General features: G+C 36.3%; 1 protein-coding gene across 9 annotated transcripts in view; it reads right to left on the reverse strand.

The window, feature by feature from the left end:
• Nucleotides 1-25,281, reverse strand: part of MPP7 (MAGUK p55 scaffold protein 7) — a 134,482-nt gene that overhangs the window by 49,791 nt on the left and 59,410 nt on the right. For all 9 annotated transcript variants that reach the window (XR_014943116.1, XM_085538781.1, XM_085538780.1 and 6 more), the window contains 2 exons: nt 12,886-12,963; nt 8,327-8,407 (listed from right to left, as the gene is read on the reverse strand). Coding sequence is in view for 6 of the 9 variants with exons in the window: in XM_085538779.1 (XP_085394905.1) it covers nt 8,327-8,407; nt 12,886-12,963 (159 nt within the window). In the remaining 3 variants the exon portion in view is untranslated. The remainder of the gene's footprint in view (nt 1-8,326; nt 8,408-12,885; nt 12,964-25,281) is intronic.

The raw sequence follows: 25,281 nt of genomic DNA on the forward strand, positions 1-25,281 counted from the left end.
CAGTTGCCCTTTCTGAACAAGTGTCTTTGAGATCTGACCCAGCTTTTACTTTGACAACAGCATGCTTAAAACCTTAAGAAAAGCAGAAACCTCTACTGATCTATGAAGCTAAATCAATCTGTATATACTTAATTACTTAAAAAAAAAAAAAAATCTTACTCGTTTAGGATGAAGTTTTAAATTTATCTTATACTACATGGATATTAATCCACTTTAGTTTTTTATGATGATTAGTTTTGCCTGCTTTGGAATTTTCCCACATTGAACACCTTCAAGTAGTCTTTCCATAAATCAGTTGCACTAAACTCAGGCATCATTCTGGAAAGCTGAAAAGCTGCAGTCAGAATGATTTTCACCACTTCATTACCAGTCTTACATTACCAGTATTTCAGTACTTAGTAGTGTTGTAATTAAAGGACTAAAAACCATTAAAGTAGATGTGGTACAATAGAATAAACGCTGACTCCTAAACAAACATGTCTTTAGAAAGGCAAATAACATACGGGTACAAAGCTATGTATGAGAAAGGATGAGAACAAAGCTGACAAATTCTGGTGTATTTCCAAAATGTTTGTGATTAACAAATTCACATATCTGTAAACCACGCAGTCATGGGAAGAGATGCACATTCTTGCCACTGAATAGAAATTCAACAATAAGCAGAAGGGGAGAAAAATGATAAAAATAATTGTGACACTGTACTGAACCACCGTTGAATAGATTCATCAATGAACTAGAAATGGGAAGACTGTTTAATTAGTGTATGGAGAGATCAGATAGAATATGGACTGGCAACTGGAAGGGAAAAGCACAGTAGTAGGAAAAAGCAGCATAAAGAGATGACAACTGGTTTTCACTGGCAAAGGCACTGTTTGTTTCACAATGGGTAGTTTTTACATTTTCACTAGCTGAAAAGAACTGCAGCTTCAAGGGGATGTGCTATTATCCATAGTGATTTTTTCCTCTTCATATATTACCATCTTCAGTAACAATGCCAACTTTTATGTGCTGTAGGTGAATGCTATATATACACCGTTCAGAAATCTTACATGCATTACAGAGGATTAATTAGTGTGGTAAAGTCTGTATGTGTAGGCAATTATTTCAGTTCCCTTTTATCATTGTACGTATGTGTTCTATGGCATGCTGTATATTGTTACATGTATACGCTGTCAGTTCCTACCATGTTCAGAGTGTGCTGCAACTGCTTTCTAATTTTCTCTGTCTCATATGAAACATCAAAGCTCTCTTGCTGTTTTTAGAAGGACAATTATTGTTATTAGATATTGATTTTACTTCTTTCATTCTAGTAATAAAAACATTCCAAAAATATAGATAGCAACATATTCTCCCAGAGCTTCCCATCCAAAGAAGTTTCCTACAGAAAAATTCATTTAAACCGTGGGTACAAGTGGAAACTGAAATAGGTCTAAAGCTGGAAAATCAAGGATAGACCGTATTTATCCTCTGAGCTTGCCAAAATGTGTGAGGGAGGGCTGCCCTATGTTTTTATCAAAAGAACACAAAAAATAGCCTTTGATCTGTCCATCCAAACAAATAACAGAGACATTTATTTTTAGATAAGTAAATGAAATCACCTCAGCCTCCCTGCTCTCCTTTCTCCTCGGCTCTCTCTTTTACAAATAAAGGCAGGAATTACTGCGTAGAAGGAGCTCACTCGTGTCCTAACAAAGACTCCCCAGTACTGTCCACTCTGCTTCTCTCCCAGCTTCACGGTTGGTGTGCTCAGGACATCTGCTGGCTACACATCAACCAGCATTATCAAATCATCACTGCTGTGTCCCTTGCGTACAGTTGTGAAAATGTCAGTATATTAGTTAGGTGGAAAATGAATACTTCTTTCTTGCTGATGGTATTTCACAGCAGACCACCCAAAATCAAGCACGTTCTTGCTAATTTACTATTGGCCTCTGATTTTGCAAATGAGTATTAGGTCACTTCTCTGTTGACATATGAAGTACATTGTGCTCCAGCTCACCATATTAATAAACTACACTACAATAATATATTTTAACCAGTCCTATCAGCAAACCTCAAAGACCATTGACAAGTAAATAGTTATCAATTATGGACAATTATGCTCCCTAAACAAATACTGCAGACTGTGTTACTGTACGTGAGCATGAATATTTCATTAAAAGAAGAAAAGTTTCCCAGGACGTGAGTAAAAATAGAGAACACTGGTGCAGTCAGTCAAAAGGTCCTCCAAGTGCTTGGGATGCAGTAACAGCGCAAATGGAGCTCAGATGTTAACTGATCTGAAATTTGTGTTTGGCTTTTCCAGATGCAAGACCTGAACAGTTGTAGGCAAATCCCAACAATTTCCAGCGGAAAATGTTGACTTTGCAGAAACCACGTATTTCAGTGAAAAAGCCCTGATGGAAAATCCTCAGCAAGTCTAAAAACAAAGGAAATGGTGGAAAGAGGACAAGGTTTAGGTTCAGATTTTTTATAATTATGTTACAATAAATGTTTCGTAAAATTTTCAAAGAGAAAACAGATTTGACTCAGTATTGTTATAGCTCAATGTGTTCCTGAAACGCTTCGCATGTTACAGTTCTTGTAGAAAAAAATGCCTGCTGTTTCCTGCCTAGTAAATTATATCATCATCTTTTGCCACTAACTGTAAGGCAGTTTTATAAAGCTCTCCTGATAAAAGCTTAAAATGTTTGTGCTTTTTTTTTTTTTTTTTTTTTTTTTAATAGAACGAGTATCACTTTGATCCCAACAATCTATTAGGACACCCTACAAATCTACTAAGCCTCAGACCGCACAGGTACCAGTAAAGACCAGGATTCACAAACTTCCAATTACATATAAGAAAAACAGACAGGACAGGACAATGAGAAAGGTACAATTCAAGCTAGAAGAAGCACTTTTTATTTATTTATTTACTTACTTAGAAACCTAAATAAATATAGGGAACATTTAAATGAAGAATATAAGCTGCTCTAGTTTCATTGTCTCCAGTTTTCATTTTAACTCATGGTTTCTGAAGGAAAGCCAAGAATGTACTTATGAGATGAAAATGTTTACAAATGCAAATTGTTTATGCTTGGTGAAATTGGAAGTTAAATGCATTTCAAATGAACTGCACAAAAACAGCAAGTTTTATTTTTATTTATCTAAGTACATAAAACCTATGTGCAGTTTTCTTGTATGTGCACTTCTGGTATATGCCATTTCAGGGCAATTAAAACAAAACAAACAAACAAAAAAAATCAAAGCGTCATAGTGTAAAGAATTGGTATTTCTTTGAATAGCACATTGAGGTTGTCCTCAAATAAATTAATCTGAAAACATTCCCAGTCATATAAGAGAGGTTTTCCCTTTACTCTGCAAGTTATCTTCAAATTACTTCCAAAATTCTATACATTCTACAGTAATAAAAGCAAAGCCAAGAAAAATACTTAAAGAATGTGCAGGGCTTGTTCCCTGCATAGCTACAGGTACAGCTCCCAAAGCATTCCAAAGAATTTACATTCCCTTATACCGTGATGCATTGAAGTCATTCACAGTTGTGCCTTGTGCCCTTGTTTATGTACCTGCTTCATGTTTCTAGCTAGCAGCTGGCAACCCTTTCACTGCACATAAACAGAAGATAAACTCTGCTAAAACAGACAGAACCTCCACTGGCATTCTTCGGAGGTTAAAAAAGTTTACTTTCCTTCAGGTCATAAGATGTATAAACATCCTTCAGAATAGTTTTAGCACAGTGGCAAAGGCTTTTAAAATAATTATTGTTCTGCTTAGTATACTGGCAATGGCAAAGGACATATTTTATATTAATTTAAAATGGACTAAATTTATCATAACAGGGATTAACTTCAAATGACAAATTTCTCATTTTAATACGTGATGATTAGGAAAGTAACTGTTGTTATAAGCACAAAGTTAAGAGCAAGTGAGATATAAATGATATATCCAGAGTCTGCGTCAAAGCGAGTATAACCGAGTCCATTATTTTTACAGCCTTTTTTACAGATGCAGTTTACAGACACATTAAAGAAAAAAGTACCTAAACTGTTCATCCCTACAGTTGATTGCTTTCATTTTTCAGGTCCAATAATTAAAAAAAATATAACAATTATGCTCTTGTGCTGTGGCTCCGTCCCAGAAAGAACAGTTTTTACAGCTTGTGTGCAAATTCACCTTCTTAGTTCAAACTATTTGACTGTAACTTTAAAACACTGTAGAGAATTTTCTGGAGAAAAAGAAAAAGATGCTCTCAATTTTCCTTCTTCCTTCTAAAAAGCAAGGCAGTTTGTTGGTTATACTGCTCAATTTGTTGGTTAATACTGCTCCAGCGCTATTTCTGTTTTCATATTTCAATGTAAAACATTTACTAAAAAAAGATGCAATATCTACAACAGAAATAATTCAGAAAAAATGTTCTTTACATTCCCTCCATAGCAGGTTAAAACTGTAAGCAAAGTTCAAAGTCACAGCAAAGAAATTTCCTTGATATTTGAAATGAAGTCCTTAGGAACTAATTTACACTGAGAAATGGAATCTGAAGAATTTTGATCAGTTCAGGTTTCCCAAATGTACAGTTGAATATAAAATAGTGGAGCATTTCTCAACAGCACATCAGTACTCAACACATGCCCCTTAACTGCTCTCTCACTGGATTCCAGATCTTATACTCACTTCTAAATGACAGAAAGACACAAAACATTCACTTTCTAAATTCATCTTTGGCTAAAAAGTCTAGGGGATCAAAGCCCTAACATTAATTCTTAAAAATACTTCGTTTAATTTTACTTTTAATTCAATCCCCTCTTCCTCCCCCCCCCCCCCCCCCCCATCAAATAAGTTCTCTCCAACATTAGCAGTACTTCAATGTAAATGTCCTGTCCATCAGTACAAATGAAATGTAAAACACAAATCTTGAACACACAAACAATCTTTTAAATGTTTCCTTCATAAAATAGGTAAGGTTAGCTTGAAAGAGAGTGAAAAATAATCTAATTCACGGTTACACCTCAGAAACTATGAAGGTCTTAAAAAGTCATTCCAGGAACTGAGAAGAAAGCCAGAGGTAGGTCACAGTATTCAGCCTCCAGCCAGACCAGGAATTATCACCTTCAAATGCAGCACATTACCCTAAAGAATTAAACCTTACACGCAGCAACACAGTCCTTCACTGCCCCCCACTCAGAGCTTACAATGAAAATAGCGGATAGCTGCTTTCTGTAATATCACACGGGTTGCCTAACATGCATTGAAAGTAAGCATCAGCTGCTGTGTCAAATGAATAGAAAGTATTAAAAGAAGCCTTAACACAGTCAGATTAAGGGCCAGAGCTGTTTGTCAGCAAATTGACTAGGCCCACAGCTAACTTGCCACACTTACCTCGAATAATAATAAGCAACTGAATAAAACCACACAAATAATATGCCAGTAATCCCCACATACCACACTGCCATAGGAAACACAAGCTCAGCAATATAGTTTCAATACAACTAGCTCTAATTATTTGCCATCATTTGACCTTTCACAAGTTAAATTCTTAAGCTGCTTTTTAACAAACAACTGGGAAGAGCTGTTATTCTTCCATACATACACGCTGAAAGTGTAGGCTTGCTAAACTGATTTGATTACACATTTGGGGTTATGACACAAATCAGCTGAATTAAGTGCTTTGCTGAAAGTGAGATGACTACAAATTTGGATGAGTTAAGTTGTGGATTGCTTAAAAATGAAATACCGCATTCAACTTGATTCAGGCTCTAAAGTACGGGAGCACTGAATTTCTTGCTATATCAAGGCATAGCACACACATAAACAAACCCACCTGATTTCTTCTCATCCAACAAAACCTAACAAATTTCAGGACATTTTGAAAATCTCAGGTCTGATAAATGTAATTTTTCTTGTTTAAAGTACCTCACTATGTATTGAAACCATTAAACGATAAAAACAAAAATTATGCACACACACAATCAAAGCAGTATGTATGGAAATGCTCAGAAATATATTTAACAAAATATTGTAACACTAAATGAGAATATGTAAATACGCACTTAATCATATGGTTGCTGTGAAGACTTTACACAACCAAACCTCTGCAAGCAGTACTGCAGTGCAGTGAATTAATCCTAGCCATCTATCATGGTGCCATGAATGTGCTACAGAAGAGCTTGAGGCAGTGGAATCTCTCCTGCTGGCTCTAGATAGCACTGTGGTTACAAGCCAGGTCAAGAGAGGAAAGTTTCCCCTGCAGAGTAAAACACAGATGGCTTAAATCAATCCCAAATTAAGCCATATACAAATTTTCATATAAAGTCTATACAGCATCATTGGAAAACATGCATCAGTTATCCCAAGCAATTTCAGATGCATGGAAAAGTTTTGTTTGGGATATCATTTTGTCCCAGGAATCTAGAAGAGAAAGAAATCCTCTCCAAGCATCAGCCTAATAGTGAAGGGTGAGAAAATCTGCATTAGCTCTAATTCAAATGAACAGACTAAGAGCATCTCAGGAGAATAACTGAACAACTTAGTCCCAACTCCTTCATTCATTTCCCCATTCTGTCTAAGAGAGAGGAGGAGAAAGTATTTAAATGGCCTGTGAAATGCATGCAGCACACTTGCCTTGTCAACGTGGTGGAGACAGCTCTGATATTTGCCATCTCTTCCAGTCATGTCTGACAGGAGATAGTGGATAGAGAAGACCATCTCTAGGAGAAATAGCAGCCATACTGACAGTTTTTCCCCCTAACACACACAAACACCTGCAAGCCATGCAGGGCAGGGAAACCTGCTTCTTGCCCTGGATGAGCCAGTGAGACTGTGCAAAGGGCTTTGGAACCCACAACCACCAGTTCCTCTTCCTAAGCTAGGGAAGATATCTGCTAAATTACTGTGCATGTTCAAGCATATTAACCCTACTGAGGGTACAGCAACTCTTTTCCTAAAATCCTGCTAAGATTATCACATCTCATCTAACAGCTTAAATCTAACAGTAAGAGTGAGAGAAACACAGAGTGACAGCAAGACACTGAGTGAAGGAGAGAAAGCACGTAAGAGGGAAATGGGAAGACAGCAAGGGGAGGGGAAGGAGGCTAAAAGAGAGAGATAGAGATGCAGATGTCTCCAGACTCAATCCACTAAAGCTTCAGAAGCGTGGCACGCATGGGCAGTCACTAAAAACATATCCACAGTGACACTGAGGGTCTCTGCAATTTGATGCACCAACTTTTCCTCTTGTAATAAGCTGTTGCCATTACTCAGTCCTTCAGAGAAAAAAACAGCTTATCACTTTGCAAACTACAGAACAACCAACTGTGCAAAAATCTTTGAAAAGGAGGCAAAAATGATCTTTGGTTTAAAATGTTACAGCACTTTACATTGATCGTGGTATGTCAGTTTTTTGCATCAGTATTTTATAGGGAATATAAAGAAGAAACTGTCTCACAGAGTACTCCTTTCCACACCACAGATTTTCCCCTAAACTTATCAACTGCTGCATTTAATTAGCAATGCAAAATGCACCTAGAGCACCAAGTTGTTTATTATTCTTCCTTTGTTCTTCAGAGTGGAAAAATAGTGTGCTTTAACAACAGCGCACAAGAGGTTCTGACTGGATATAAGGAAACAATTCTTACTATGAAGATAATCAGGCATTGGAACGAGTCACACGGAGATGTTGTGGAATGTCTGTTCCCAGGCATTTCCAAGATCTGGCTGGGACAGAGCCCAGAGCAACCTGCTCTGAACTCAGTGTTGACCCTGCTTTGAGCAGCATGATGGACTATGGACAAGACAACCTCCCGAGATCCCTTCCAACCTGAGTGACTCTGTAGCTCTGAGCTCTACTGACAGATGCACTGTGGTGAACCCCAGGAACTTGGCAGGAAGTTTGCAGAATTATAATGTTTTGAAAATATCCATCAGGAGTCTTTTTCTTAATATCAGCTCCTACCATTTACGCACAGTGCAATTAAATCAACAGCATGGCTGACGATCTTTTAGAAAACGCACTTTTAAAATAAATTTATGAATAATATGCAATAAAAATAATCTATAGAAAAAAAGGCGGCATCTACTTTTTGCCAAATGTGTTGTAAATAAACAATGGACTTCCACTGATTTCCTTTTATAAACATTGATAACAGCATAATGTGCTGGCCATGTTAAATTTGTTCCTTCATAAAGGGTACTTCCTATTAACATAATGTCCCTTTCTTGGAATTGCACATAGTTGTTAAGGCAGACTGAATCCACGCAGTCTGAGAAAGCAGCTGCACACACCCATGCTCTGTGCTCATGTCAGTGCTCTGCAGGTGCAACACATCCTCACCTTGAGATTGGGTTTTGACAGCAGTTTCAGCAGTTCTCTGATCTCGCTGTTCAGTGGCTTGCTCTGCAGCTCCTCAGCCAGCTGTGGGGGAGATTGGATTGACACAGAGACCATTAGAAAGGCATTGTTTTACCCAGTGCATCAGTGACAACCAAGAATCTATCTTGTTCAAGGTTATTACTTTCCAGTGTGTTCAAACAGAAGCCAGCATGAAGAAAAACACCATCAATCACCATGCTTCTCTTTCTGGCCCTCAGCGGACCAGATTTAAGCCAGGCCTTTCGGCTCAGTTTAACACAAGTAATCATTTCTGGCAACGGTGCAGCCAGATCACATTCTGATTTATAGCAATGAGGGCAAATCCCAGCACTTCATTTAAGTGAATGGTCCTTCGCGTGCAGACAAAGGACTGCTTGTAAAAATGACTGGATCAAACTTTGACACTGTCTATAAAAAACAGTTTTGAATGAGGTGGTGAAATCCACACTGCTTCCAAAAACCCACAGTAGCTGCGCTGTTTAGGAGTGGGATAAGAAAGCAAAGTGCCCCTACAGTGAAAGCAATCTGAACCTTTTATTATGTTTACACATACACTGGAAGCAGCTTGTTAAATGTGAAGCAGGTTAAACGTAATATAGTTTATAACAGGTCATCAGCAATTCAAGCCCCTGAAATGCACAGACTGTGTCCCAACAACAAGGTCAGTAATTTATGTTTGGTTATATTACAAAATTGTGGTTTGGTGAACAATAGAGCAGCAGTCTAACTTTTAATCCCATGGCCATTTGGCTCATGTTTTTAGTTTTTCTTATCACGGCATTCTCAGCTAATTTGGACTCAAGAGGCATATTTTACTACAGGATTTCAGACTTCAACTCTTTTTCCAGAAGCAGGAAAAACTAAAACATATTTCAGAGCACTGAACTTTAGTTTAAGATTCTGAAGCTACATGGCTCATAATCCAAAATGTGATTTCAGATAATCACTCATTTTATTTTCACTAAATCAGTATCATAAAAACACTTCTAAGAAAAATTGGATATTTGGAGCCAGTAATTTTATCCATCTAGCTTCATTTTCAGGCCTTACTTGCAATTTATATAAGTTTTCAACATAAGCCTATGTAGAAACACATCTTGCATAAAAATATGTAATAGACAAGTCTAGAAGCAGTTATAGGCAACATCAAACATGGGTCAAATACTTTTTTTAAGCTTCAACTGAAGTCTAGCAGAACTGACAGAAAAATTCTGCACATACACACCCAAAGCCTTACACCTATAATTCACAGACAAACATGGGCAGATATAATTAATGTTAATCTTAACATCATTCATATAGTCATAGAGAAAGATAATAAAACAGCTGCTGTAGGGTAGGGAAGAGTGAAATACATTCATGCCCGTAAAGCCAAATTCTGAAGCAATCTGACTGCAATTTAGTCTTCATGTTCAATGGAAAAGCTCTGCAAAACCAACAACAATCTGTGATAGGAATGACAGCAGTTCCATGACACAGGTTCCCCTTTGCTCCTTTTTCATTCTTTACCTTCTCATCACAGAATAAAACCCATTAATTATGTATTATTGATCAGGACTAGCCATCAGTCAGTAAGAATGACTGCTCAGTATCTCTCTCTCGGATGACGTGCACAAGCAGCTGTAAACTTCTGAGCTCTCTGCCCTGACGGTGCAAATGTAAATGCAGGTACGTAAGGTTTAGAACAGCGAGAGAAAGAATATTTTGTTTTTGTTTTAATGGATGTCATAATTTAGAAAATACTTGTTCAGAAATGAAAAAAAAATTAAATATTTGTTTTCACTGACATCATTTGTAAGAGTTTCCCAAATATTCCCATAAGAGTCCTAAAGGCACATGTAGCACCTTGTGATATCCAGAGAAGCAGGAAGACAGAATTACGCTACCAGATCTGCGAACACCTATCACAAGAGCTGCTTTTTGCGTCCAGCACTTTTGGACTGGATTTTTATTGTTTTATTTTTACTGTTGCTAGCAGCAGTACCACGAATATGGAATATTTTGGATCACCTCATGTGCCAAAGACTGCAGGAAGAGCTGTCAGAGAAACTCTTCTAAGAATCTCTGTTGAAGGATGCACAACATTTTATGAAGTACTTTACGAAAACTTAGGAGAGAGAAAAATAAAACAGAGGAGGGAGGCAAATCTGGAGTGAGGCTGGAGAGATGGGGAACACTGTGGTTCAAGTGTTTGAAGTTTCTTGAGGAAGTTGTGAAACCCGTTTTGTCAGCACTGCATTTCTTGCACCATAGAAGCATTATGCACAGTACACATCTATAGTTTCAACAACATTTATATGATTTGCTTGAAATCAAGAAAACCGCATCAGACACTGCTGCTCCAAAGCAAGAGGCAAACAGAATCTCTGGTGGAAAATTCACTCTAACAGTCACTAACAGAGAGGCGTGAGAAGGAAGGGCAGCAAGGAACATGAAAACCTTCAGAAAATAAGCCTAGTCACAATTGTTACCTCTAAAATTGATTCAAAAATTAATATCAAACACAAGAACAAGAACACACTCCTTAAAGTTTTTAGATACACTAGCAGCATCCCAAATTCATGTTTTAAATAGGAAATATGCATTTGATAGTAAGAATATCTCCTTCCTGGTATAACTACAGAACTTGGGGAGGGAAAAAAAACAGTAATTTAAAGCCTACTGAAATATGCTGTTACATCACCAACATGCACTTTAGTCCCTGAAGCTGACACGTAGTCAGATGAATGGGCCAAAACTGAGTAACACTTCAATTGTAAAACACCACACATTTGGGGAGTACAAAAATCACTGTATGTAAATCCACTTCCTCAAAGTTTGCTGACAGCTACTAAAACGCACAAAATCCTGCAAAATGCTATAGCCTGACTTCAGCTGCCAGAGGACATCCCAGTTCTATAGGATGGTGCCCATAAAACCACACATGAGCGAAAACTAAGTGGCTGCAATAGGATCGTTAAAGAAAAGCTATGCTTGGAAACAGCAGTTGTCTAGAGATATCCATGTCCCAACATACATACATGTTAAAAATACTGCCATGTATAGGTATGCGTAATAATACATCCTCAGAGTATGGAGGAAAAACACCTGACCTCTCTTAACTGAAGAGTGAGAGAATAGTTCAGTTTAGGGATATCCAACACTATATATTTTAAATGGAGCTGAACAAAGAATGAGGTTGCTCAGCATTTCTGAAAAGATCAAGAACTATGTTTTGCATCCAAAAATAAGAAATGATTCTTATTAAGAATTTTTGCCCAGAGATCCATAAAACAAATGTTAACAAGGATTATTAATATGTCATCAGGAACTTAATGAAGAGAATTTCAACCGGGTTTCTAATTTTCAAAATTACTATCAACATTATTCAAAACTACTTGAAGGTTAAAAAAATATTACTAATTTATGCCTGATGTCAAAACTGATGCATTATTATATTTAGTCTGTTATGGGATATAGCTCTCCTCCTACTGAAGTATGATTAAATTACATTATATCCCTTTTCCAACAGACTTAAAATGTTTAATTTAGTTTTTCCTTTAAAATGTTATCATTCTACATTTATAACATTAACAATTTGTATAATTTCAAAAGCTACGAATTATATTAAAAATTGGTTACGATTTTAAAACATCTATAACATATTTGAAGTTTCAAATGTGCTGTATTTGAAACAGATCCTAATACCTGTGCACTTTTCCAAGAAAACAACCAGGGATCATCAGGTGCAACAAAGATCTCTGGATTTCACCTAAACCACAGTTTATTAAACATTTCTCTGTCCTGGCCTACCTCAGGTTCAGTCATAGTTTATACAGGTGTGTGCACAATTCATCTGAATCCTAGAATTAACCAAATAGAAAGAAATGGCTGGTTGGATTTTTTTTAAATTTTTTTTTCTTTAAAATAAATTTATAGTAACAGGAAATTAACTACTCCATCAATGGTGACCACTTCTCCCATTTATTTTTTGGTTATGAAGGTAATTTGGAAAGCTCCAATATCCATAAATCACTACTGTACCTTCTCTTAAATAACTTCTGTGTGTTGTTTTTTGATTGCTTTTTGTTTTTTTTTTTAACAAGCCCTCTTACTAAGCTTTTCATATGCTCCATTTCTGTAGTATTATCTATCATTTTTCATGCTCTGTCAGCAGCACTGCTATCTCATTTGTCTTTATTTTTCCAAAGCATTCCTCTTGTCTGTGACTTTCTCACAACACTAATAGCTGACAGCTTTTTCCCTCCCAGTAGAATTCCAACCTGTAATTTCTATTACGTAGTTACTACAGCAGAACAAGAGGCTATCTAACATGCAGTGTTTTTATAACAGGCAAGTGAATAAAAATCAAAGTAATATCAGCAACAAGCCCGGTGATGACAGCACCTTTGGAAACATTTGCAGCTTCTTATGATTTCAGCTCAGAGGATTACATTCATATGTTTGCACTGTGAGGAGCTCTGCTTGCAGACAGTTTTTTGGGAGACTTGGTACCAGTGATCTCAGCAGGGGACACTTACATCATCTGCCAAGGCTGCTGCACCGTGGAGTATGGGCACAGGGTTCTGTTTTTCGTAATAATGCAGTTTTTCATGAATCTAGAAGACAATAATGCAAAATGATCAGTTTATTTAGCATCACAAGAAACATTACAAAACATCCCCATTGAGCTACCGATCCGCTGAGTGCCTGTAACTAGAGAAACATCCTCATAGTAACCTACAGGCAGAAATCATGTACATGTAATTCATCATCATCCTCTGTTGAAGTGCTAAGAATATGAAATCAGATGGAAAAAATGCTCAGTATGTCGACCAACCCACAGAAAAACTAAACATTTGTGATTTTTCTCTCCCAGCTTTCTATGTCCATATTTCTAACTTACTGCTTTAAGTATCAATTACATTTTATATTGCTGCTGAAAACACAAAGCATAAAGTGTTTATCCCCAAGATGGATATAAAAAGCCCTGTAAATTATGATTTATGAAGTGAAATAATAGCCTGCCACCCACATCTTGACAGACAGCTTGGTGGAGTGGCTGCCGTCATTAGAATAATTCAGAAACAAGGGTAAAGTAGTGCTAATATGAACTCTAACACATCTGAAAGAAAAATGCAGTCCTTCAGCAAGTTCAAGTCAGTTAGGAGCATGTAAAGTTTTTAATGAGGAGTTATCAACATTAAAAATGCAGCATGCTTTGGTTCTCTCAAAAGGGGAAAGGATATACCATCACTTAAATATACAACTTCTTCCCACCTCCACAAGTCACTCATTTCAAAATTCAGATTTTTTCCAGTGTGAAAGCTTAAATGAGCCAAAATACTTTAAAGCTTCTAATAAGTTTCTTAGAAGTTATTTCAGAATGACACAGAGCAATATATTAAGCCTCCAATTTCATTTACATGATTTTCCTTAAGATACACAGATGTACAAATCTGAATTCAGATGAAAAAACAGAAGACAATAGTAAGTCTGAACTGATGCAAATGCGTCTCACCCTGAGATTACTACTTCAGTCCTGCTGCTTTGAAGAAGGCATGGCCTCCAGATGCTTGGAGGAGTTGCAGACAGAAGCAGCAGTGTTTGTGCTTGGCAATGGGATATGAGGTCTGGCAAGGAACACTGGACTCACAACTCCGCTGAGGAGCCCTTGGGGCATGGGACCCCCAGTGATGCCTTGCAGTTCTCCCCAGCCCCTTCTTTGGGATTCTATCTGAGCTCCCAACAACTACACCCACAGTAAGGTCACGCCATGCAAATGATGCTTGTTGTTTATATTGTCTTCTGATGGTCTTCATAAAACTTACTAAGCCTATACTCATTTTTATTCATTTAACCAACAGGACTAAAGGTCACCCTGAAGTAGAGGCCATCTGATACATGTTGATGCAATGTGGCATAACAAGATCCAAGCCATAGCTGATTCCTTTATCACTTTTGTAACCAGGGTAAGATGATTTCTCTACGTGGTTTGCTAACGGACTGAAGTTCTGAAATGCCAAGATGAAGCATGAAGAAAAATCACTGCAAAATGTAAGATGATCTCTTCTGAACAGTTAGAAGAAACTAAATGCAAGGCAGCATTTTCTCTGGAACATGAGTGAATTGTACACAGCTTATGTAGACACTGTTTACTCTGAAAGCAAATGCAATCCATATTGGACAATGTATAAGTGACTGGAAAACTTCATATTTCTAGCATACAAAGCACACAAACTAAACAAAACAAGGAGCAGCAGCTCCCTGAGTTTAGCAGAAATTTGATTTTCTTAGACTGTGAACTTGAGCAACTAAAAGGCATAATAAATTGAACTCAAATCCATCACTTTCTTGATTGCTTCGATCAGCATCTTGATTTTGTCCAAGCTAAGCTCCCATCAACTTCAGGGTTAGAACCTGGCTCCTCTGCTACCTTCTTGCTCAAAGAAATCAGAGAAGCCACTTCTAATGAAGCTGGTTTTACACTGGACAGCCTGAAAGCATCTTTATCAGTGAAATTTTAAAAGATGACAGGACAATCACATAAAACGTGTTATAAAATTGTAAATTTATGCAACAAAGACTAGATTTACAAGAGAAGCACAATTTTGCCTTGTTTGCTAAGTGAATCACAGTGTGTGTTTAAATCAGATCTGTATGCAGCAATATCTTTCACCTGTTTGTAATATGAAGGAGTTGCATAAGCAGATTGTAAAAGAACATTGTTCTATGTACAAAGCTGCAATCGGTACATGACACAGGGGTTCCTTTTCAGATGAGTATAAAATAGACATTATATCATAAAAACTTCCTAGTGCCCTCCTACAGACACCGCCTACCTCTAACTTCTGGATAACCAAGCATTCATAATTTATGCAGTGCTTACATATAATTGCTTCCTGAATGCACTGACACAGGAACTCTGGTGCAATTCAGTCAGCAAAGAGAAAGTTCCAGCTAGGCAAAAATAAGCTTTCAGGAGCTCCTTCTCTCCAGGTGTCCAGAAATGCATTCCAAGATGACTTGCTCCATAATTTCCCCACGGATCAGGGTAAAGCTGATCCACATTGCATTTTCGTCCTGTTTTGAAGATGGGTGCAGCACTTGCCTTTCATCTGTTATTTTTCAAGGACAGAACAAACTTGTACACTCACCTGTAGCCTTTGAATTTCCCAGACTTCAGGGTGATGGATAACTGCATTTAATTACTGTTACCTTCAAAAATCTGCCATTTGCACTACCAGAGTTTCTGGAAGCTTCTCCACAACCTTTCAGCTAATTATTTCTCAAATTTGAGATTTGTAAATCATGCTCATGTATTCACAATTAATACTGTATTTCCAATATTCAATGCTTACATAACTAGAATTTACCTTTTTAATATGTAGGTTTAGTGGCAGCATTAATGAGAATTAAGATAGCTCAAGCTCTGCAAACTGAGCTGAAAAGCAAAAAAACTGTGGTGCAAGCACTGTGCCTCTTTGCTAGTGTCACTGAACAAAATGTAGCCGTAGTACAGATTACAGCCATCCTGTAACACTTCTGAGAGAAGTATGGAAGTTGATTCAATATGGAAAAAGAGAATGCATTTATTATGTAGAATTAAGCATGTTGTATTTGCAACCAACAATTTGAGCTTCATTCTAAAGTATTCTATTTAATAGGAAAGCCAAAGTTATCTTGTATTTTGCTCTGCTGTCCAGTAACTTTAATGCTATTGCCATCTCTCTAGTAGAAAGCTACAGAACCAATGTGGAGTCTGAGTAATGCTTTAAAGAACAGAAAACATAGTACATATGTTTCAAATTCTTCTGACATTTAAATGTAAAGCTGGAACCTTGAAAGTGTGTCTTCACAGATGAGACAGAGTCTGTTAAAGCAAGAGTTACGTACTGTAAATAAAGCATGTAATGCCGTTCTACTGAGCAGATGGCTACATTGCTGGGGTTTTGGTTGTTTTGGTTTTTTTTAAACTTATTTCTTGTTAAGATTACCTATCCCCTCCACTGTAGGGGTCTTTGAGTACATGTAGGAGGCTCTGCAAACACTGACAGTCAACTCAATCCAGAGAAAAATTCCAAAAGGGAGGAACAAATATTTGCAAATTTATACAGGTTTGGCACATTTGTAGGCAAGTGAAATTGTGTCTGGATTTTCCCAAAAAGACTGAATTAAGATTTCTATAACAAAGTAAAGTGGAAACAAGTTTTCTGCAGTGTCCTTAGACTGGAAGATTTCAAAATCCACAGAGAATGTTCTGAGTCAGAAAAACTTTGACCAAAGAATCCTACCACACAAGTTTAGTTTCTTCTTCAGATTTCCTGCATTCCAGGTACCTAGCATTTGCCTGACAAAATGTAGGGATGAGGATAGCCCAGCTCCTACGGGGATGGAATCCCCTTAATTCAATAATAATTCTAATAACGTTCGGTGGAGTCTGATTCAGTTGAGTAAGCAGGACTTTTCTGGAAGGCTTTACACGGGACAAAATAGTGATTTCAAAGCCACAAACAACATACTAGGATGGGTAGCCCTTTAGCTGTCCTACCATCTAAGGTTTATCAGAAACCCAACAGAAAATTTTCACCTACTGAGTTTCTGGCAAACTTAAATTGGATCATTTCTGCCTAGCATGATCCCACACACACAAAAAAAAAGACAACATCAGGCACGTCACCTCCTTTTTCTGAACTTGAAGAAATATATTCTTTAGCTGTTTGTTGGACTTGCTGCTTCCTGTATAAGAACAGAACATTTTTAAAGGAAACTGAAACTGGAGTTTACTGAAGCTTGTTTGGAAAAAAACCAGCTTCTCCTCAGTGCCAATGAGCTACACTAAATGCCAACAACTGCTAAAATTAATGGAGTTTGAAATGTTCTGCACACTGAAGCAAAATAAATTTTCAAAACAGGGACAGAAGTCTAATAATTAGAAATAATTCATTGTTAGCAGTTCATCTTGTTTAGTTTCATCAGAAAGGAATCCAGCTCCTGTACTGCATTACTGATGCCTGCTGACACACACCAAAGCAGCACTAGCTGAAAAGGTAGCTAATTGCTTTAAAAAATGCACTCCATATCTGAACTAGAATGCTACATCCACTAAGCTCTAAGATGCATCTAGAAGAAAAGCATTGAGAATATTGTTGTATAAAGTCCATAAGAGTAGAAGAACATTTCCCCCAACTGCTCTCTTTGTCACATAATTATCAGCATATCAACAACAGAAGAACCTGAAATAAATGCCCTGAAAAAAGCCACACAACTTCTGTGCCATTTGGTTAGCTGTTTGCATGGACAAAAGATTCTCTTATGTGGAGAACCTGTTAGCGGTTCACCAAAATTTCAATTTAAGGCATGGTTTGCATCAAAGTCTTTAATTCCACTAGTGGCACCACAAACCAGGGAGATGTGACTACAGAGAGGAGCATGTTTAAACTGAGAAGTCTCAATACATGTACAGAACAGCACAAAAAAGCAGAAGATAAACTTGTCGGGAAATCAGTGCTCATTTTGGCTGCGCATGTCCGGCATCTGTATTGACAGGAACAAGAGAACTCATTCCAGAACCAAACTTCAAGGCACACATAACCTCAAGGAACACATTTATGAATAATCCTGATGTCTAGGCAGATTTCAAGATGAGGATTAGGGTTTCATTTGATCACTAATGACACTAGTTTAACTTCGGGATTTAGACAGTGAGTTTACTGTCTAAGCTCACTAACAACTTTGAGTCAAGGTAAAATGAAGTACTTAGAAGAAAAAAGAAATAAAGGGCTATCGTGAAACAAATGAAAATAGCTATAAAAACACTGGAGAACTACAATTTCATCTTATCATTGTTGAAAGAGCACGCATGTTTTGCTTGATGCAGCTTTCATTAAAACATCATTTAATTCCCTTGTTTTCTCCTCTCAGAAACCTTACATACCAGATGAAAGGAGACAGAATAGTCTTTTTTTCTTTCCCTTATTTTCATCATTTTGTGGGTGTCTGCAAGTCTGTTTACACAATACAGAAATATGGGCTGAATGCAAAATTATTCATCTTTTTCCAAACCTTCCTATTGTACTTATCACTGCAGCATTGCCATGCTAATGAACATAAATATAAGAACAACTTTGTGCTATGATGAACATATGAAGTATAGGAAAACTAAACAGTAAATCAAATGCAAATTCACATCAAATGCTCAACACATTACCTTAAAAACTGGCTTTCTCAGAACACATATAGCTTTTAAATCAAATTCTACTCAGGCCAATTGACTTGAATTATAGTTAAGAGGCACAGAACATTGCTAAGAATTTATCATTATGTATTTTAGAAAAGACAAACAAAATAAAAATGCATAAATCACAGCTACCTACTCTAAGTTTGTAAAAAAAATTTCATTCCCAGTAATGATATTAAATTGCCTGAAATATAAAACAAAAGTTCCAGGATATGAGCCAATATTATAAGAGGGTGAGTAACTGATTTCCCACTTCACCACCACATTCCCAAATGACAGTCTGTCAATTCTCCATCTGTAAAATGGAGAAGTAGCATTTCCTTCCTCAATGTGTAGTTAAAAGCAAGACCAGGTAACTACTATGAAAACAGAGTGCCACAAATGTACTTTTGTTTGGGTACCACAGAATGTATTGGTGTAACTAATGAAGAGCAAACACATTCATCAGGAAGCAAGGAACAGATGAATCTTAAAGTTTTACATTTAATATGGAAATTTCACCAACATGGCTCTGTATAAACATACAGGGAAAAAAAAAAAAAAACCAGAACAATTTGAGAAAACAAAAGAGGCCATGCAAAAGACAGCATCCTCACTCAACCTTTTCTCTGTCCATAGCCAAGTAATCAAAGGTAAGATCTACAGATTTCTAGCAATACACTACAGGTACGGTTTGCTCATGAACCTAAAATCTGCCAACAGTCCTTCAAGGCACCTCCTCAGGGATGTATGTACTAGGCACAAATTATGCAGGGCACATGAACACAAAACACTGAAGTATGGAAAACCAAATTAGTGCCCAAGTGAACTAGAGGGTGCTTCCTATAATAGTTTCTTTCCTTTTTTAGTGGTTTTCCTAACAAAGAAAATGTTAAATGGAGAAAAAACATGGGCAGATGGTGGTTTATACAAAACTGTACCCTATAAGGAGACTGTTGTGCAATTCATTCATGCAGTTAAATATACATCTTGGCTTACAACTTTAATAAGTATCAGTATTTTCTCATCAAAGGTTCTCTACTAGCAAGCAAGGAAAGAGGGAACCTTGAGGGGTCACAGAAGTTCATGCAGCTACCTGAAGGAAAATAGTTTGTAATTAACATTTGCTAATAATGTCCACTCTGAAAGATCTTAACTGCACTTGCCATTAGGAACATTTTCCTACTGTCTAACTTCTTTTTACTTCGCTGTAAATTGATTTCCAAACTTCTCATCGTACGCTGGAGAAAAAATTAGCTGCTTTGGCTTTTAATAACCTCTTCAACATAAAAAATTTACATACCTCTCCAGTCATCTCTAAGTTAGACTCAAAATCTTTCAGTGTCCCCTAATGGATCATGCTTTGCAGACCTGTAATCATTTCAATGGTTCTCTTCTGGAATTTCTATATTCTGCTATTCTGTATTCTACTTAATTAGTGACTGTACTTAATCTCGAATAAAGAAAAAGGAAAAATTCTTATGCTTCCTATTTTGACTTCTACTTTCTCATGAGGCGTCTGTTTTTCAGGCTGCTGCCTTACCTTTTTTTCCTTAACTACTGATAAACAACAGTATGTCATCTAGTTTTCATTCAATTGATTGTTGTAATTGAAGAAGGATGATAAAAATACTAAGGTTAAAGGTTGAAATGGCAATTCGTATTTCTGTATTCATTGTCTTTTACAAAAAGAGCCATTTATTATCTTTGTGACTTTAATTCCTTTATAGCTTAGTTTGTGAGGTGTTGCCCTTTTTCCCCTTCATTTTTAAAAGCTAGCGTTTTATACACACATACATATTTAATTCATTTAAAAGTTATCTTACTTACCACATCACAAAAAATGAGAAAGAGAATAAAGAATTGGAAAATTTGGGTCTGAATGAATATGCAAGCATATGGTAATAAGACTAATACATTAGCTATTTTATTTTTGCAATGTCAAGCAGAAAGATTAAATGTTGGCTGCAACCCCACATATTCCTTGCAGAGTTTCTTAAAATGTTTATTTTTCTGTTAGAAACACTTTTCACTTTGAATTCATTGTTTCTTATACAATAAAATAAAGCTGCTATTATATGAGATTTCACAGACTTCATTCAAACACGCTTTTTTTTCAGTCAGTAATAAGAAAAGGTTTTGATGACTTTGCTTATAGGAAGAGTGTCCCTAGGTAGGCAGAGGAAGTTCAGACCAAAGCCAAACAAGTTGCACTTGCTCCAAAATAAATTTTCTTGCCCCTTTAGAGCCAAACAGCTTACATGGCTACCGTGTACAGTATTTCCAAAATTGTTTTTCTGCACTTTTAACCCCGTTTCTAAAGGAAAGAGCATCAGAACAATTCCAAATTTGAATGAAGCCACTCTCTTGTGTGAGGTAAGGACATTAAGTTCTCAAAGAATTTCCTTCTATTTTCGTTAAGAAAAAAAGAACAAACAAGAACATAAAACTTGGTATTCTTTGAAACAACTAATCTTCAAACAGAAGCCCTTGGATTTTAAAAGAGCCCTTTAGTTTTAATGCACTGTCCTTCAAAATGCACTTACAATTAAAACAAAATAGGAACAATAAGCTAATCACATACCCACCTGAATTCGCTAAAATAAAAGTAAATCAATTCTTTGAAAACACTACACCTGGTATATACAAAACCTGCACATGCACCACGCCTTTTATTGTAACTTTAATAGACGTCACTTCTTGAATGAAGGTTATGGATTTAAAAGAAATAGAGATTTTGGGGTGGAGTCATGTCAGTGTCTTTACTTCCAACTCTTCCTCCCATGAAGATGATGACATGACCCCGAGTGTTAGAATTCAAGGAGTGTTTAGACACCACTCTCAGATATCGGGTTTGGGTGGTGCTGTGTGAAGCCAGGGGTTGGACTCGATGACCCCTGTGGGATTTCTATGACCAATAATGGTCACAAAATGTACTTGATTTTCAAACCAATTCTACTAAAATGACTTCTAATCTGAAACACACACACACGCACACACATATATACCGTAACCTCAATATTTTTTTACATTTCAGCTTCTGATAGTGAGATGAATATTGTAATGAATTATTTTACTGACATAACTGTTATATAAACAACATGTCTTGCTAAGTAACTTATTTAAATATACTTTTACTTAAAGAACACTTCATGCAAGCAGGAAAGAAATTACAACTCCTTCTGATGCCTTTCAGTTTTGAAGAAATGCAACTCAGTCAAATTACACAGAAAGTAATGAAACCCAGATGGAAATAATCCTTACAGCAACAATCAAACAGCTGATGTTTCTACAATGATTCTAAATAGAAAATTTGAGAAAAATCTTATTTTATTCAGGACACTGATGAACTTAGACTGATCAGTATACTTATATTGCGTATGTATCTATATAGTATAGATACAGTATATAGATATATGTATATATGTATTGAAACACTTAAGGCATAAGGACTTCTTTTTCCACATTTGAGGATAGTCTTGATACTACCCTTCTAGATTGTATCAAGTGCATGTGCTTCAGTTGTGCAAAAAAAGACTCGCAAAACGCATACCAAACCAATGTGAAATATTACATGTAACAAATAAAACAATTGGATCTAAAACATGAGAATGGAAGTTTGGATTAGATGATCTTGTCGGTGCTTTCCAACCTTGTGATTCTATGATTTCTTCAAGTGTTGGTACCTGTCAGATGTTAGGAAACACAAAAGTTCCTTCAGCTTTAACAGATTTTTTTTTTAAATGGCATTAGTGCTGCTGTTCTTTTGTAACCCAAAAGGCAAAACTTTTGTTAAGGGAGTTAGAATGTAAGGATCTCTAATATGTTTGAGAGGAGGATTTCTGTCTTTTCTGTGCCACCATTCTTTGTGACAGAATAACAGTCATTTTTGAACGTATCAGATTTGCACATTTCAAAGAAAAAAAAATTCTCTTTTAAAAAGAGAAATAAATAATTATACTGTTCAATGAGAAGGGATAGAAACACACCAGATGCAGCTAGAAAGTAAAGAGAAAGACCACAGACAGCTAATTGATTGTGGTTTGGAAGCTATCATTATATGAAGTTCTCCTTAGCTCAAAATAGACAGTAACAATTGTAACCTGACTTCTGACAGACATACAAGAAAACTTCAATCCCAAACAATTTGCGACTTGTTATTAATTTGATTATCTAATTCAACAACTTAAAATAGAAAAAAAACTAATAATGTTACACTTTTTCCCAATGCGTTATGCTAGTTTGATGATTAGTAAGGAGTCAAAAGGTTAATTTGAGTTTACAGTGCTTTCCACACCAATGCTAATGCCAATTTATGTTAAATTATTCCCAGAGTCAGTGTACTTCAGTGGGATTATACCAAGAACATGGAGAAATTCCTTAAAACAAGACAATACAAAAAAATCAAGGAAGAAAAAAAGAAAATCAAAAGAAATAAAAATTTCCAAATAAAGAAGCAACCACAATGTTTGTTTTCTCTCTCTCTCTCTTTTTTTTTTTTTTTTTTTTTTAAATGATAAACAAGTGTATAGTTTCAATGTACCAATTACAGCTAAAGATGATTTAAAGCGGGATATATGGAAAGCTGATCTTGGATCGTACAATATACGTGCCTATATTGAATACTTTTAATAAACGCCCATTTCTTCAGAAAACAACATCAAAAAGAAAGGTTACAAATATTAATAGTAAAAGGTCCTCATTTGCCCAGTAATCTGTTTAACATGTAAACAACTTGCTTTTGTAATCTTAATTCCTCCCAATACCACAGTTTTGAAGCACTCACCACAATTTTGAATTGAGAACTTTATTTCTGCATAGTTACAAATAACCTAATTTGTTTCATTTTTCCAAAAGTAAATGATTTCCACTGTTTGGTTAACAATATAAATCTACAGCAAAGAGCTTTCTTAACCTTGCACAGTAAGCAAGCATTTCCCTAATGTGAATATAGGCTAAACTGCCTTCCTCACTGTCCAATAGATTTTTCAGACTCTGCCCACTTCACATCCTAGATTTTACACAAATGCTGACTGAACATTGCTGAAAGAAAATAGCCAACACGCAGGATTCTCTACGACTTCATTATGACTATCGTTCTCTGTGACTGCAAAAGCTTGGCACAAGCTTGTGCTTTTTCACTTTTAGTATTCAAGCAGAAGACTAAATTGAAATAATGAAGAGTTTGATTTATTCCTGCTTAGTACAGTGAACACCGCCCTTGCAGTCCTTTAGCCAAGTTCCAATGCCATTCATGTTCCCTGAATTCCTAACACTGAGGATATCACTTCTGTACAGTTCATTAGGCAGAATTAAACTATTCAAAACTCAACAAGCGTTAATTACAGATAGGGACATTCATCCTCTGAGTTAAACACGTGCACACGCACATATATTTATCAATTAGCACCATCTAGTGGGGTCAGTACAATTCATGCAATATGAAAAGTACGTCAAAAAGTAGCTCACCATTCAGGTTTTCCTAAAATCTCTGCAGTATGTTACGATACAGCACAGGTCATGTAATAAATAAGAATCTGATTCAGGAAAAAATGTTTCCTTTTAATTCGTACCATTGTATTACTCCATTAAAATTATATTTTAAGGAAGTGCTGACACTAAAAGCAGTTACACAAACACAGAAATCTATTAATTGCAAGAAAACCACAAAACCTTCAGACATTCCTACATGTGCAAAACACAATTGAGTTACTGTTTTCTATTTTGACTCCTGTTCTCCTATGATAAATTTAAAGACTGGTGGATTTTTTCAGAAGAAGCTCCTATGAAGGACGCAAACACAGAAAAGAACATTTATTTAAGGAATATGAAAGTCTTCATCATCAGAACACAATTATGCTGTAAACACAACTTTTGATAAAGTCTGATGAAAGCGCCACAGACACTGGATCACAACCCGGAACGCTAATGAAACTACAGATTAAATACCCAGAAACTAACTTCAGAAAGCATCCCAGTAATTGATTTAAAAGTGATCCCTTACATTAAAAACAGATGCTCAGAACTACCCATGCTCATTTATACTGTTCCTCAAATATGAAATCTAGAAATTGATTTTCTGGTCAGTTTTACACTAAAAGTTGTGGGGATTTAAGTTGTGCATCTTAATAATGCTGATGAATTTCAAACACCAAAGTTACCAGCAGCAGAACCCCTATGCATCAGCTGTATACAATGAATCCTCACCAATCAAAGCAGCAACACATGAAGGTGATTAAATGCGATACTTCAAAAGGCCAGACAGTATCGGCCTCTGCCAACAGCCAAACTACAGACTTTACTGCTCTTTTCTCTGTGCTTCCTTACAGTCCAGATTAAATAAATAAAACGAGATAGGAAACAAAACCAACTGACCAAGAGTAAATATGTGCTTACAAGCACTAGAATTCAGAGCAGAAAATTCAAGTACTTGCTTAAATGCTCTTTAATGAAACCACCACTATGAAAACTATCAAGAATACCAACAATGAAATGCTTTACATTCTCGTTTTACTTTGTTTCTGAAAAACAAATGTCAGATATACAGCAATTTTCCAATAAAATCACAACAAATCAAGTGCAATGTGGACAGTGGGGGAACACACCTTTGGTGAAATCCCAGACCTAAAATAAATATGAAAACTTCAATTTGAAAATCTTAAAAAACAAAGAAGCCAAAAAGAAAAATAAAAGGAAAAAAACATGCTTGCAAACAAAA

The sequence above is a fragment of the Coturnix japonica genome, chromosome 2 (genome assembly GCF_054131305.1).
Source record: "Coturnix japonica strain WE chromosome 2, WE-NBRP24, whole genome shotgun sequence".
NCBI classification, from domain to species: domain Eukaryota; kingdom Metazoa; phylum Chordata; class Aves; order Galliformes; family Phasianidae; genus Coturnix; species Coturnix japonica.